Source organism: Gouania willdenowi, chromosome 7 (assembly GCF_900634775.1).
Source record: "Gouania willdenowi chromosome 7, fGouWil2.1, whole genome shotgun sequence".
NCBI lineage: Eukaryota > Metazoa > Chordata > Actinopteri > Blenniiformes > Gobiesocidae > Gouania > Gouania willdenowi.
In genome coordinates, this window is record NC_041050.1 from 30,969,554 (window position 1) to 30,984,522 (window position 14,969).

Here is a 14,969-nt window from a genome sequence, read left to right on the forward strand (position 1 = left end):
GTACCTGTCCTAGAATGATGTTTTATCATATTGCAAATGTATTCTCAACCACACGATTAGCAACTTTAACCTTATATTTAACAACATTGATAAGGAAAGAGCCTGTAACTACATTTCACAACAAACTTACTACTGTAGAGTCCGGACTGGTGAAATTTACAGATAATATATCAGATTTGATCACAAACTGAACAGAAAAAAACAGCACAGCTACATTAATTGTCTTGTTTCTGAATATCAATCGTTTTGCTTCTGAAATGTGTTAAAGAAGCAGTAAGACTAGTCACTTGTCACAAATATTCACATTAATTGGTATTCTGTAATCTTGATAGGGATCTACCGCTGTCATTACCGTCTCCGCTGCAGTATTTTATTAGTTTGTGTATGTGTATGGTTTTTTATTTTTAGTCATTATTTTTTGTATATATATATATTATATTTTAAATGTTTGCCCTATTTAATGAGGTGCGTTTAAAAGCCAGGGTGAAAAGTGGCCCATTGAGAGTGGTAAGCGCCCCCAATCAAAAATTATATTTGGAAAAAGAATGGAATGAGAACAGCAGGTTAGACTGCTTACACTAAAGCAGAAATCTGAATAAAACTACCTCAGAACAACAACTGCTGATAAACAATTGTTAGAGTGATAGTGACTGGTGTGTCTCCAACAGAAAGTGGTTTGACGGGGGTTAGTGACGGGCTGCTCTGAGCGTGACACACTGATGTGGGTCACTAAAATCGATAGCCTAGCCCCATGCTGATTCCAGTTTAATAGCAGGACTTTAAAACGCCAGCCGGGTCAAAGCAGATGTTCTCTGCACTCATTGGAGACTCTGAATATAATACACATAGCATTCACTGTTAGAGCTTTATTGTCTTTCCAGTCTGATATGTCTTCCATGTCCACAATGCAGCCCTGTTATCATATAATACTGACTATTACTGAGACCAACAGGAAACGTTTTTGGCTCAGGAGCCTATTCTGTATATGTGATATGGCAGCTCACATAGAAACACTCCTGTGATTAATATAATTATGATAATGGCTGATTTTCTATTATGTCATTAGCTGCACTCACACCCTTCACATCCTTTTTGTGCTCAGCCCCCTCATCCGTGCGCCATCCATTTCAGCCTCATTCTCTTATTATTACTGCATTCAGCAAAATGTGTTTCCATTTCTCACACACATCTTTTACTCCATCCGTATGGTTATGTAAGAGTTGCTTAATGAAGAAATGATAATGAATGCATTTTATGGTTTTTGGGAAGCGTTTTGCTCTCCTCGTGTTATGGATTCAGTCGATGATTCAGTGCTTTTATATCTCTGCACACTGCCTGTAAATATAAACAACAGGGGGGCAAACAGTGAGTGGAACAATGTCCTCTAGCATTTTGTCTCTCTCTGACTGCTTTCTTTTCTCTGTCTGTAGGATTGTGCCACTATGCAGTTTTGTGCCAATAAACTGGATAAAAAGGACTTTTTTGGAAAGTCGGATCCTTTTATGGTCTTCTATCGAAGTAACGAGGATGGAACGTGAGTTTTCGTCAATAGTTCTGCTTTTCTTTGGGCTTTTAAGTGTTTTATACCTTGATGCTCTTGGTTCTGTTGACTTGCGTCTCCAGGTTCACCATCTGTCATAAAAGTGAGGTGGTGAAGAACACACTGAACCCAGTGTGGCAACCCTTTTCCATTCCCGTCAGAGCACTCTGCAACGGAGACTACAACAGGTAGGCTGGAAGATTCACACATAAAAAAGAAACAGGATGCGCTTGTTTCGAAACAGCTCTTCTATCAGAATTCACAACATCGATTTGCTACTGTGATATCTGTGGCTGAAATAGACGATTCTCACACGTGTATCTCTGATGACACGCTGCTTTGCCCCTCTGTCCATTGATTCGCCCTCAACTATAAAGAGTCTTTTTGAGTATTTCAACTTTGTGATTAGTTGTTGCAGCAGCACCTTGGATCTTATCTTGGTCTCCTCAGAGCGAGAGCTCCACAGGACGCCTAGTTTTGGTAGAAAAATAGAGAAAATCAGAGGAAATAGAAAATGGAGCAGAGAAAAAAGTGGTTGCACTGCCTGCTATTTGAACGAAGACAGGTGGATGGAATATCAGTGTGTGTGGGGAAGGCACAGATTGATTAACTGTGTTTAGGTTTTCTGGATAGAGATTAAAGAGTAACTAAAATCCAAAACCACTTTTTTCTGCTGAATACAAATGTATTTAGGTATGAAGTAGTGCTGTTAATTGATCCTGGTCCAACTCTCAACATTTTCGTCAAAGTATTTCAATTTGTCATATTTTGTTGTAAAATGTAAGAGTAACTGCCCACTATGGGTTGAAACACGGCTATTACAATTATTTTTGCTATTGGCTGAGAATAAGATCATGTGATGTTTTGTGACCATCTCACATCACAAAGAAGCACTTTTAGCCCCGCCCCTTTTATAAAAACTAACATCTGTGGGCTCTACAATCTGTGGTGAGTAGGTTGATTTGAGAGACGAGTTAATAGAGAGGTATATTGAGTATTGGCGGGCATACACTGCGATTTTGGCCCATTTTGGGCCAATTTTTCACTTGTGCGTCTATTTTTGGGATCGGGCTGAGTCTTGGCTAAATCTTGTGTCATGCATTGTGTGGTTTGTATATATGGTGTAGTATACATTGGGTCACAAGAAGCGATTAACTTACCACCAGCCCCCGATCAGCAATCGTATGGGCGCAAGAAAACAAAACCTGTTTGAAATCCTGTTCGCTCCTCGTCACTGTTGAAGCAGTTCTATGAACCGGTTTTTACCTTAAACTCTCACACTGTGCATGCGTGAACACTGTGGGATCACTGTAGAATTGACGGATTGTACTGTCCACGTCTGCCCAGCCAGTTCCTGATCCATCACATCGCCACCTTTTCTTTTTTAAAGCTCTTTTTGCTGAGATTCGCGAGTGTCTATCCACTTACGGGTTCTTCTTCTTCTTCTTCTTCTGTTTTAATGGTGACGCTTCAGAGTTCTTCTTCTTCTTCCTCTTCTTCTAATTTTTATGTAGCATTTCTGGAAACAAGACCACGACGTGTTGTGTATGGACATACAGTGTGAGCAGTCAGGTCGTATCAGAGTGTTGGTCCATATAGTGTGAGAACATGACAAAAAAAAAGAACATGAATTGTGAGCTGCGCACATTCGGACTCACTCGCACAACGATTGAAAAAATCACACAGTGTATGCCCGCCTTAATGAGTAGCTAGGTAATATAGCATAAATTGTTCATTGGAAATTTTACAATATACACTGGGTGTGTCTAAACTGCTCCAGAAGACCCGCCCATAATCAAAGCATTTTTTGAATTTTCCTCCTAGTGGCAGGTCAGAAGAAGGCAGGGGTTTATTTTCTCTGTAAAGGTCACATGTCATGCTATTTTTCACCCATCTCCATTAGTTCTAAGAACCCCAAAACATAGTATTTGAGGTTTATTTTCCCAAACTTGCCTGTTTTCCAGAGTTTTAGCCTCTGAAAAGTCACTTACTGAGCAACTCTACGCAAACAGGCTGATTTGCGGCCTGATATGCATATTTATGAGTGGGCGTGTCTATAGACGGGACACTGACTTCCTCCTCCCCGCACGGTGATGTAGGGCCAGAGGATGCCCCGCCCTCCTCCCACCCACTACGTAGCCGAGCTCATGCTGCTTTATGAAACACGAGACAGAGCGTGGGGGCGGGGCGTTCGCCAGTACATACATAGACTGTAGAAAATACATACATGGCGCTGTGCGAAGGATGCTGAAATACTCACCTTCGTGGGCGTGTCTGCTTACATGTCAATCACAGCAGAGAGCTTCCTGGAGACGCATCTTCTCCAGCTCAGTGCTTCGTCAAATTTGTCATCAAAGTGGGAACGCGTCATCAAGTTAGAGTGAGGTGTTTGAGCTCACCCTGCAGCAAGAATTTAGCAAATCACCCTCTAACTAACGATTGAGGGAATCAATGAAAAAAACACTTTGGGCATGTGTATGAAGCCCTAATAGCACTTTATGATGTTTAAAGCACAGAAAAGGTGATTTAGCTTAACATGGGCCCCTTACATACATGTTTGTGTGTGTGAGCTCTGGGATAGACTGGAAACTGAAATTGTCTCAGATTATTGTGAACTTTTATGAAAATGGATGGAGAGGAAATATTCTCTATATTATTTGAAAGGTATGATTGATATTGTAAACATTTCTGCTTTTGTTTGTTGGACCACGAGCAGGTCCAGAAACCCAGAGGTTGTGGCATTTGTTCTGAATTTAGTGCAGAATCAAAATCAACACACTCTCTTTTCTCCTTTCTTTCATTTCAGAAGCACTGATTACATGGTCATCACCTTCACACTACTGGTTTATTTCTGTTTACATCTCTTTGTGGACTGAGTTGTTGGTTAGAGAGGGGAAATGTGTGAGGAAGACTGAGTTCAGGTCAGGATACTATGACGGTGGCCCCCTATCTCCCTCCTCCCTGATGTGTGATTGACAGAAACGGTTCTGAAGGCGGGAAGAGGCAAACCACTTGTTCTTTTATTAGAATGAAGAAAGAAAGTAAACTTTCTTCATTTTCAGTTAAATCCCTCAGGCTTTTGTGTTGGGCCTTTTTATCCCCCAACTTGTTTCTGGATCTTGTGAATTATTCTCCTTCCCAGGAGTTTAGTGCTCTATCTTTGGCTTCTGAAGACAAAAAACAAAAAAACTACCCAAAAGCCTTTCAACACAAGCTCTGGCAACTTCAACCTGCATGCTCTCTTCTTCTCACCTTGTCCAACTTAAGTTGTACAAAGAACCCTATTTTAACTTGGGTGATACATTTCAGCAGGTGACGCAATAGTGAAAGATATACTGTTTATAAAAAACATTGTTGATATATTTTAAGCTTTAAGAAGGCCTTTTGGCATGCTCCAAACATATTTAAACCTATTAAAACATACTTAAAGGTGCAGTCAACGACTTTCAGATCCCTCTCTCCCCCTCCCTACCTGCTGCTCTTGTGCTCTGCCTTCAAACTTTCCACAGTCCCTCCCTCAGAGGAGCTAACAAGCTCACAGGAGCTGCTGTTAAAAACATATTACTGCAGCGCTTCTCTCTCTTTATGTGCACACACCTCAGCAATAACAGCAGCAACAACACAGTGTCACTTACAGCAGCTCACATGGAGGCTGCTGTGCGCACATGAACAACACATGCACTACAGAGTTCTAGTGTAACCATTACAAATCAAACATAATGTAAATCAAGCAGCAGTAATTACCTTTCAAGCAGAAAAGTCGCTAATTCCATCTTCTACTCCTCTAGACCATACACTGTAAAAAAGAAAGGGGCGGGGCCTGTGAGCAGCAGCTGTCAGACAGCCCATCAAACACAATCATGGTTCTTTTTGCTCGGTTGCAGTGCCTTCTGGCAATCTGCCAAAGGCTGCAGGAGCAGCAGGGGGGACTCAATGAGCCTGTTTTTTTTTTTAACACAAACTACTAGTTTGATGTAACGCTGTCCTTACATAGTGACAGCTTTAGCAAATATGACAAAAAGTCACTTTTTTACGAGTTGCAGACTGCACCTTTAAAGAGGGTAGCAGGATGTTACAGAAAATAATACTTTATTAGCTCTGAAATGATAGCATATTCAATATTGTAGATAACCTTCACAGTCATGTCTAGCAAACAGTCATCAGTAAATCACAGCTTCAGGACATGACTTTCACAGTCACAGTTTCCAAATGCACACCATCTGTTGTTGCCTCCACCTTTGCTTTTTCTGCAAACTTTTGGCAGCTGATTTTGATTTTAATTGGCACATTTTTTTTTATCCATTTGCAGTTGTTACTATATACCTATGAAATAATTATAATTACACTATTACAACAGCAAACAGAACAATCAGCCACAATAGGTTAAACTAAATCTGGCCGGGGCGCACAATAATTCTGTTCATGTACATCATTGTGATTATTAATACCATTTTAAACACAAGAAAAACTTAGTTCAGAGTTCATGTTTTGCTCCAAAACCTTCCCAGCCGGTAATACATTTATGATTCATTCCTATATATTTAAATACTGAATGCAGAAAAGAATATGACCTTACAATTGATTTAATTCAGGCATGAGTGAAATGAATGATCTTTTTTTTTTCTTTACTCCATCAGATTAGAAATGCTTGTTGTGAATTATGTTACCAAGGACATGACACCACAAAGTCATGTTGTGCGTAAATGAGCACAAACAATATTTCTTCCCTCTGATGTTTCCACAGGACGATCAAGGTGGAAGTGTATGACTGGGACAGAGATGGGAGGTAATGTAAACAACCCACCTGTACACACAGAGACAAACAAATGAGTGATGCTAAACTCAAACTAAAAATGTATTTATTATGCATAATGGTATTCAGTTCATCAGTTTATCACTACAACATCATACATCCACGAAGGTAAAACAGAGAAAAATGTCACAATGGTGATTTGCATCAAAATTCATCCCAAACAAGGCTTAAACAAGTGGATTAAAGACACATATAATCATATTAAATGATATCAAGTAAAGGTGACAGAAATGTGACCAAACAATGTGTTTTTACCACTTTGAGAGAGAGAGTCATCTCTTGTCTGATTTGAATAAAGACAGGTTGGGCATTTTATGTAACTCTGTGAGCAGGGTTGGGGTCAATTACGTTTTCAATTACCCATGTTCAATTACAATTCAATTGCGATTACAGTGACCGGCGTTTTTCCCAATGAAAATTAAATTACAATTATTTCTTTTATCCTCAGAAAGGCAATTACAATTACATTCTCAATAAAGTTCAATTACAATTAATCCCAATTGCTGAGCCTGTAATAAATAACCTAATAAAAGTTCATCTTCTTTTTGTGTTAGCTTTCTGTTAGCATCTCTTATGATAACGGATCGTAAATCAGCTGTATAACACACTAAAAACTAATATCTATCATCTAATTTCTTTCCTATTTTTTTGGTTACTTTGTTAGGCTTCCTAATCAATGAAAATATAGGTTTTAATATTTTTGGTGTGGGCGTCTGAGCGTTTTTTGTGTCACTATACCCCTAGATTAATTTATTTTTAAATGGTAAAATGTGGGGAAAGCTTGATATGAAACACATTTTAATAATTGTTGACTATGTATGTGTAGAGCTGCAAATAGAACTGTAAAATGGTTCCCCACATTTCCGTTGAATAATAATTGGCAGTTGTTTTTTTTTTTGTTTATTTTTTACTTTTTATTGACAACTTATAATTGACAGTTTTTATAGAATTTTCATGACAATTTCAATTAGAAAGTCAATTACTGGAATTCAATTACAATTTAATTATGATTACTACAGTAACATATTTTTAAAATTACAATTACAAATATGATTTTGCCATAATTGTAATTAATTATCAATTATGCAATTTCAAATATAATTGACCCCAACCCTGTCTGTGAGTAATTTACTGCATTTCACAATGTGGCTGCCTCACCAGCAAATATGACTAACCGGATATTAGCTTGACTTTGGGATAGGGCTGTGCAATTAATCGAAATTTGATTCTGATTTCGATTTTTACACCCAATGATTACAAAAACAACATAATTGAGAAAAAAACGATTATTATTAAAAAAAAAAAAAAAAAAAAAAGTAATAATGATATGTCTTTTTTTTTTTACATATGTCTTATTCGCTAAATAAAACAAACCCACGATTTCGGACATCTACAAATAATAAAGCTTGGCACAAACAGGTTTTTAGTACTAAGTTTGAGTTGTTTAATCCGTGCACATGCAAGCCCCTCCCCTATGCCCCTCCCCTCTCAAAACCAAAGCTGGCCTGCAGGTCAACACGAGGAAAGTTGTTGCTAGTGGTCTTGAAACATGGCAGGAGAGTCGCAGCAAAAACGCTTGGTAAACAAGTGGCAAGTCTTATTCTCTAATATGGGAACACTTTGGTTTGATGATGAAGACCTCGAACAATGACACATCACGTGCAAGAAGTGTTTTGTTTTGTGCAAAAGTGAACATACTTGATTTTAGTGTTTGAAGGATTTTATATATGTTTAAAGAATATATTTTATGTTTTTTTTTTGTATAAAAATTCAATAACTTTTTGGTTGACAAATAATCCTGTGAATAATCGTGTTTTCAATTATGACTAAAGTGTCTGGTAATAGCTTTATGAATAAATAATAATAATTTAAAATCCATCCTAAAACCCTTTGGAAACATACAATGCATGTGTTATTGTATTAGATCTATGTTTTTTGTTTTTTTTGTTTCTAAATCTGATAAAAAAAAATGTGAAAAATAAAAAAAAGACAGAGCATTCAAAGTCTATTAGTTTTGTATTGATTCATTACCAATGTATTCGATCAAACTCACTGTGTGCCTCTGTGTTTTGTCTTCCAGCCATGACTTCATTGGTGAATTCACCACGAGCTACAAAGAACTCTGTCGGGGTCAGAACCAATTAAATGTGTATGAGGTGTGTGAAGAAGAAGCGCTTTGTGTCAGAGTCCTCACCCTGAATGCAAACTACTCAATATTGTTGCTCTTTGATTGCGCTGCCGTTTATTCCAACACTTCGTTAAAGTGGCACACTGCAAATTGGACCGAGTAATGTTTGAATACTCAAAGATGTCTGAAAGGTCACCTCGTCTCATGTACAGTATAACATTAGCTCCGAGAGCTACACAGAGGAACCCGTGACCGTGTGCATGTTACTCATGAATGAAGTGAACGTCCACTTTACTTTGCCAGTGCATTATTCTGCTCATCATGAGGAGAGGACTGAGTTCCTATTTTTTAATAGAGCCAATCATTGAGCCCCTTCACTCAGTCAGGTCTTGGTTAAAAGCTGGAAATTCTCTGAGTCTTGTCTGGTTCAGTTAAGCTGTAGCTGGTGGAAATGAACAGCTTCTCTGTCTGTCCCGGTTCTACCTGGAATTACAAGTCTGAGAGGTTAAGTGCAGCGTATTTATTGGAAAAATGGCGCATCTGTATGAAGAATATAAATATGTGTCCACAAAAAGATACAATGCTTTCTCTGGTAAGTGCCAGGGTTTGGGTCAATTATAATTGTAATCGCGTAATTTATCATTAATTACAATTATGGCGTAATTGTAATTTCAAAAAAAATCTGTTGCTGTCATAATTATAATTGAATTGTAATGGAGTTTAGATAATTGACTTTGTAATTGTAATTGCCATGACATTTTTTCTTATTAAATATTATATATTGTATATAATGTAATGCAAAACTGGGAAACCATGTTACATTTCTATGTACAGTTCTACACATATGTAGTGAATAATGATTAAGATATGTTTCATATCCAGCTTTCACACATTTTACCATATATACTGACACAAAAAAGGCTCAGACGCCCACACCAAAAATATTAAAACCTATAATTTCATTGATTAGGAAGCCTAACAAGGTAACCAATAGATGGGAAAGAAATAAGATGATAGACATTTGTTTTTAGTGTATTTTACAGGTGATTTAGGACCCGTTAACAAAAGAGATGCTAACAGAAAGCTAACACAAGAGTAAGGTTAACGTTTATTAGGTTATTTATTTCAGGCTCCATAATTGGAATTAATTATAATTAAACTTTTGCAATTGTAATTGACTTTCTGGGGATAAAACATTATTGTAAATTAATTGTATTTGGGAAAAATTCTGGTCACTGTAATTGTAACTGATTTGTAATTGAACATGGGTAATTGAAAATGTAATTGTAACTGAAAAATGTGATTGACCCCAACCCTGGCTGCTGCTGAGGCTTCTCCTCATTACAACATCCGCTGTCATACATTAACCTTTGAATTGGTCACTGAGGTGAGACAAGTAGTGAGGCACTAGTTCAGGGGTCACCAACCATTCTGAAACTGTGAGTCACTTCATAGGTACTGAATATTCCGTACGGCTACCAGTGTGAAAAGCACTTCTTAAATACCAAATGTTCACGGTTTCACTTGAATTAGAGGGTAAGATAATAAGGAAGTTTTAACATGCTACATTTTATTTCTCCTAATTCATGCAATTGTTTCATTTTCATTTACATTCCATAGAAAATGTTCATCTTCCAATTTTACTAGCTACTAACAAACAACTTTTAACTAATTGTATAACATATAAAATGTGTAAGATGTAACAATTACGCATGTCGTATTTTACTAAAATCCACCTTGCGTTTTTAAAAATATATCTTATATATCATATTATATATATAAAAGGGTTTCTCAAATGGGGGTACGTGTACCCCAAGGAGTAGGTGATGGCACTACAAGGGGTACTTGAGAGAAAGAGAGAGAGAGAGCGAGATAGAGAGAAAGTGAAGAAATTAACAGATAAAGTGGTGAGGCGTGAGATGGCCGGAAATGATAAAAACTATACAAATAAATCTATTCAGGAGGCACTAAGCCAGTGTTTTTCAACCTTAGGGTCGGGACCCCATGTGAGGTTGCCTGAAATTTCTAAAAATTTAAAACAGATTTTTGAAATGTTTTAATCATTATTATTATTGTATTTCTATAATTTCACTTTGTGAAATATAAATCCAGTTCAACTAAAATGGAGTAAAAAAAATATATATATATCTATATATATATATATATATATATATATATCTTAGCTTAAACATGCTCAAAAACGAATTCTCAAAAAAAGGTCTTTGGGGTCGCCAGAAATTCTTGATATCAAAACGGGGTCCCAATCCAAAAAATATTGGGAACCACTGCACCAAATACTATTTCTTTCCACTTTATTTACAAAATGAGATTCTTTAAAATGTGTTTTGTCACTCATTCATTCCATTATTATTGTGCCCTATACCTTGAATTACCCGCGCCGTTAGACAATGGAGAGCGACTTAGCAATGCTCATTACATCAATGCTAACTATTTAAATAACCCTAACTTGCTCAATTTCCAACCAATTTTGCAACGGCAAGCGGCAATTTCAAAATGTACAAGCATCCTCTGTCATACCTACGTATAATAAGGTTTGTAATAAGGCAAGCCGTTTGTAAATCCGTCAGTATTTCATTGAGTTAAGGGTGTTTTTGTTTAAGCTGATCACTCACCTTCCACCAGCTACCGTAGAGCGCGTCAGAATGTCAGAACGTCAGTTGTCTGAGGTAAGATGGCAAATCCTGCTTGCGTCATCTAGTGTTTATATATATATATATCAATGCTTTAGCCAGCAGCGTTTCCTGTTTTTGCCTCCAGCCACGTCACTCGTAACATGGGCCATTAAGGGGTTTTTAAATAGTTTTCGAAGCAAAATGTTGTAGATGGACAACGGTGGTACTTGGATTCAGAAATAAGAGAAAGGGGGTACTTGAGCCAAAAAAGTTAGAGAAACACTGATATATAACATACCATAACCCATACACCCAATCTGCAACAATGTTTCAGTGAAAATACACATTTTAAGATGGTTAATTTAATACTAAAACTTAATCACGTGCATCAGTATTTAACTCTGTACTAGCTACATCCGTCATATGTATTTGTATTTCTGAGTTTGAATCCAGGAAAGTAAATCTGATTTTAGATGGAGATAATTGGTGACTAGAGTCCCTGAGGGCATCTCACATGGTCCATGTGGGCTACCTGGTGCCCGCAGGCACCGTGTTGGTGACTCCTGCAATAAAGAGTGAGTTGATGGAATAAGGAGAGTGACAGAATGGCGACTTAGAGGAAAACAGAGTGAATGAATGGCACAGCTGCCCTTTCACACTGCTGACATGGCAAAAGGAGGCACATCCATTACCCTTCATAAAACCTTTATGTATTCTAATTAGATGCTGAACCGCAGGACTTTCCTCCTGATCTTTGCATCAGGTCAGTGCACTTATTCTCAGGTTGTGGCTGGAAAATGACAGGAAGGCATCTTTTCAATGTGGACAAGAAAGAATTTGAATGGGTCACCGGCCACAGCGATGTCCGCTCTGCCAACTCATGGAACCTCAACCTGACCCGCACAAGGCTTTCAAAAAATGGCTCAGTGCACCCAGATGAGATGACAGCAAGCTAATGTTAATGGTGTTGGTGCGATTGTATATGATGTCTTTGTGAAGTAATGTGAATTCAGCTGTGACTGCGCGATTGCCGCAGAGCTGCGAGGCATCATCTTTGTACATGAAGCTGAGACGTAAGCTTTGGAAAGCACAGAGGCAGAATGGAGAAGCAGAGCAGAAGAGAAACCAAGGAAGTGAGAGATATACCTTTTACTTTACCGTACAGAACACTTGCCTCGCGGCGCAGACTTTCTGTTTGTGTGCAGACCTGTGGAATGAGCAGCAGAGAAATAATTGACCTTGCTTTAGACTCCCAGCTTTAAAGGTAGATACCATTCATAGCCTGTAATGTAATAATCTCACAGCAGAACTTTTATCTATCTTATATTTCCATATTTGTGTGTATGTGCACTTTTTACACAATGTAATAACTAATTTGGCATGTGGGTGTAATCTTTATATTACATGGGTGAGATAGAAGACATGCTTCCTATTTTCCCCCTGGGCTGTAACGTGCATATAAAATGTACAGAACAGGTGCTTATAAAAAGCCCCTGTGGATAATCTGTGTCTTTCTGCGAGGAATGATCAATGGTTTCTCATTCTCACCTGCTGCAGTTATTGGATTCACTGCTTATGCTCCATTACCCTTACAGACATGAAGAAGAAGGACAAAGATGTTTTTATCACTCGCCCGAGGGTGGATGAAAAGAATTATGCTCCAAGTTTACATTCTCCTTATCTTTCCTTTCTGTGCTGCCGTCGTCCTACCAGGTGGTGAACGCCAAGAAGAAAATCAAGAAAAAGAGATACAGCAACTCTGGGACGGTGAGCTTGAGCTGTGATCAGAGCAAATCTCCCTTTGCTTATACAGTATATTCATTAGAACTGCCCACTAGGCTGCAGGACGCAATTTAAAGAAAGGGTTTTGTGTCATTCCTTGCACTCAAATTGATCAATCTACACTTTATGAATAAATGAATAGGGATATGTTATCAGGAGCTACACAGGAAGAAGCTCCTGCTGCTAAGAAGATAATGATAGTTACTACAAATGTGACACGAGCTCCTGCTGTTACCGTGCGTCTGTAATTAAAACCTGTGACCAGTCATCCATCATGCTGATCATCTATCACCCCTGCACTACACTGATGTTCAGTGATTGTAATACTAATATGCTGTGTGATCAGGTCATTCTGCACAGATGTGTGAACTTTGTAGATCAACATAAAGTCTCAGATTGGTGAAATTATTATTATTTTTTTTCATTTCTAACCACTAATTTCTTCCAACCTTTGGTCTCTCAGGTATCGTTGTTGTCATTTAATGTGGAGTCTGAGCACACCTTCCTGGATTACATCAAAGGAGGGTGAGTCAGTCACTATTAGTTTATTTATTGTTTATCTTCAATCTGATTTTCTTTGAAACAACCCCCAAAAAATCTGCATCAGCATTCAAAACATGTCAGATGTCTTATTTTATAAAATAAAAAAATTAAATTTTGTTTAAAGTACATATTGTTGCTGCTGTTTGAGTGTCACAGCCCAACATACATACTGTACATACATTTCACATTTGTATTTGTTGCTGTACATCTTGGTCATGAAACAGTCATCACAAGATTGGTCTATTTTAAGTACAACAAGTGCTCAATACTCCTCCTTTTTTTCAAAACAGCGATGTATAAAACATAAATAAGAAGTAGAAACAATAATAACAATAAAAATATACAGTGTTCTACACTTTTATAGGGAGGCATTCTGATAGTTTTAAGGTGTTGCCTTTCCGTCACTACAGGCAGGATCACTGTTTTCTACACCCAATGATGGAAACAACCTGTTTCTTGTCAGTCATTCTTATTCCCAGTGTTCTTTATCTTATCCATAAAAGAAACCCATTTTGTCCACATCCATGTAAATGTATCCATTTGTAAATTAAATGAATAAGTATTTTTTTTCATTTCCTATATTTCGTTCACTGTGTCTAAACATTCATTTATTGCGGGAGGTTAAGGGTTGTTTGAGTTTTTAATGTGTTTACTTTGTAATGTTGGGTTATTTATAGAAAAAAAGAGAAATTACAGTAAAGGTTATTTTTAAACAGATTTAGCATAGCAAGCATAATAACCAGCTTTGATACATGAAGATAAATATTTGTAAAATATTCAGGATTTGCTTGATCTTTACTAGAACTGCTGCAAAACTACAGAATAAGTGAACATCTCCCTCATGTTAACAATCTTCTATACCTACTTAACCTGAAATGGGTCATCATGGAGCGCTGGAGCTTATACAAGCAGACCAAGGGTGCAAATCAGGGTCAGTGGTTCATTCCAGGGCCAACGCACAGGGACAGACAATCATAGGCACAGCATCACTCCCATGGTATATTTAGATACATCACTTCTTTAAACTTACATGTTCTTGGACTGTAGGTAAGAGGATGGGTCTATGGACAAGATGAAAAATCCACTTAAAGAAAGATGGACGCGGACACTCTTTGAGACATGGCAGCAAAGACATGCACATGTGATCAAAATAGATCACCACTCAGTCATATAAATTATATTGGTGAAGTTTAACGTTTATTTATTTTAAAAAAAACAGCGCAAAATAAACATAGCCTGAGCTAAATTCCGTACAAACGTGCTTTTTTTCCCCCTTTTCTTTCTCTTTTTTTTTTTTAACGAAGGGCTTTACAGGTTAAAAATAAAAATAAAAAAACATAAAAGAACAATAAAAACAAAGAAACGGGGCTTTTCTGTATCCTTTTCCGTACTCGTGGTCCTCGACCAGGTTAACGCTCTGTGTGCAGCTGTTGAAAGGAATGTGTCAAAAATTGGGGATAACAGGCACTCCAAAAATGACAAAATCAAAATGAGGAAAGAAATGATTAAAAGCCTGTATTTTAATGGCCA

At 37.6% G+C, this 14,969-nt stretch overlaps 1 protein-coding gene across 3 annotated transcripts in view; it reads left to right on the top strand.

The window, feature by feature from the left end:
• cpne5a (copine Va) overlaps positions 1-14,969 on the top strand; it is a 126,654-nt gene that overhangs the window by 67,201 nt on the left and 44,484 nt on the right. For all 3 annotated transcript variants that reach the window (XM_028452977.1, XM_028452974.1, XM_028452976.1), the window contains 6 exons: positions 1,431-1,534; positions 1,624-1,728; positions 6,285-6,326; positions 8,434-8,509; positions 12,828-12,881; positions 13,360-13,421. In XM_028452977.1, coding sequence (XP_028308778.1) covers positions 1,431-1,534; positions 1,624-1,728; positions 6,285-6,326; positions 8,434-8,509; positions 12,828-12,881; positions 13,360-13,421 — 443 coding nt within the window. The remainder of the gene's footprint in view (positions 1-1,430; positions 1,535-1,623; positions 1,729-6,284; positions 6,327-8,433; positions 8,510-12,827; positions 12,882-13,359; positions 13,422-14,969) is intronic.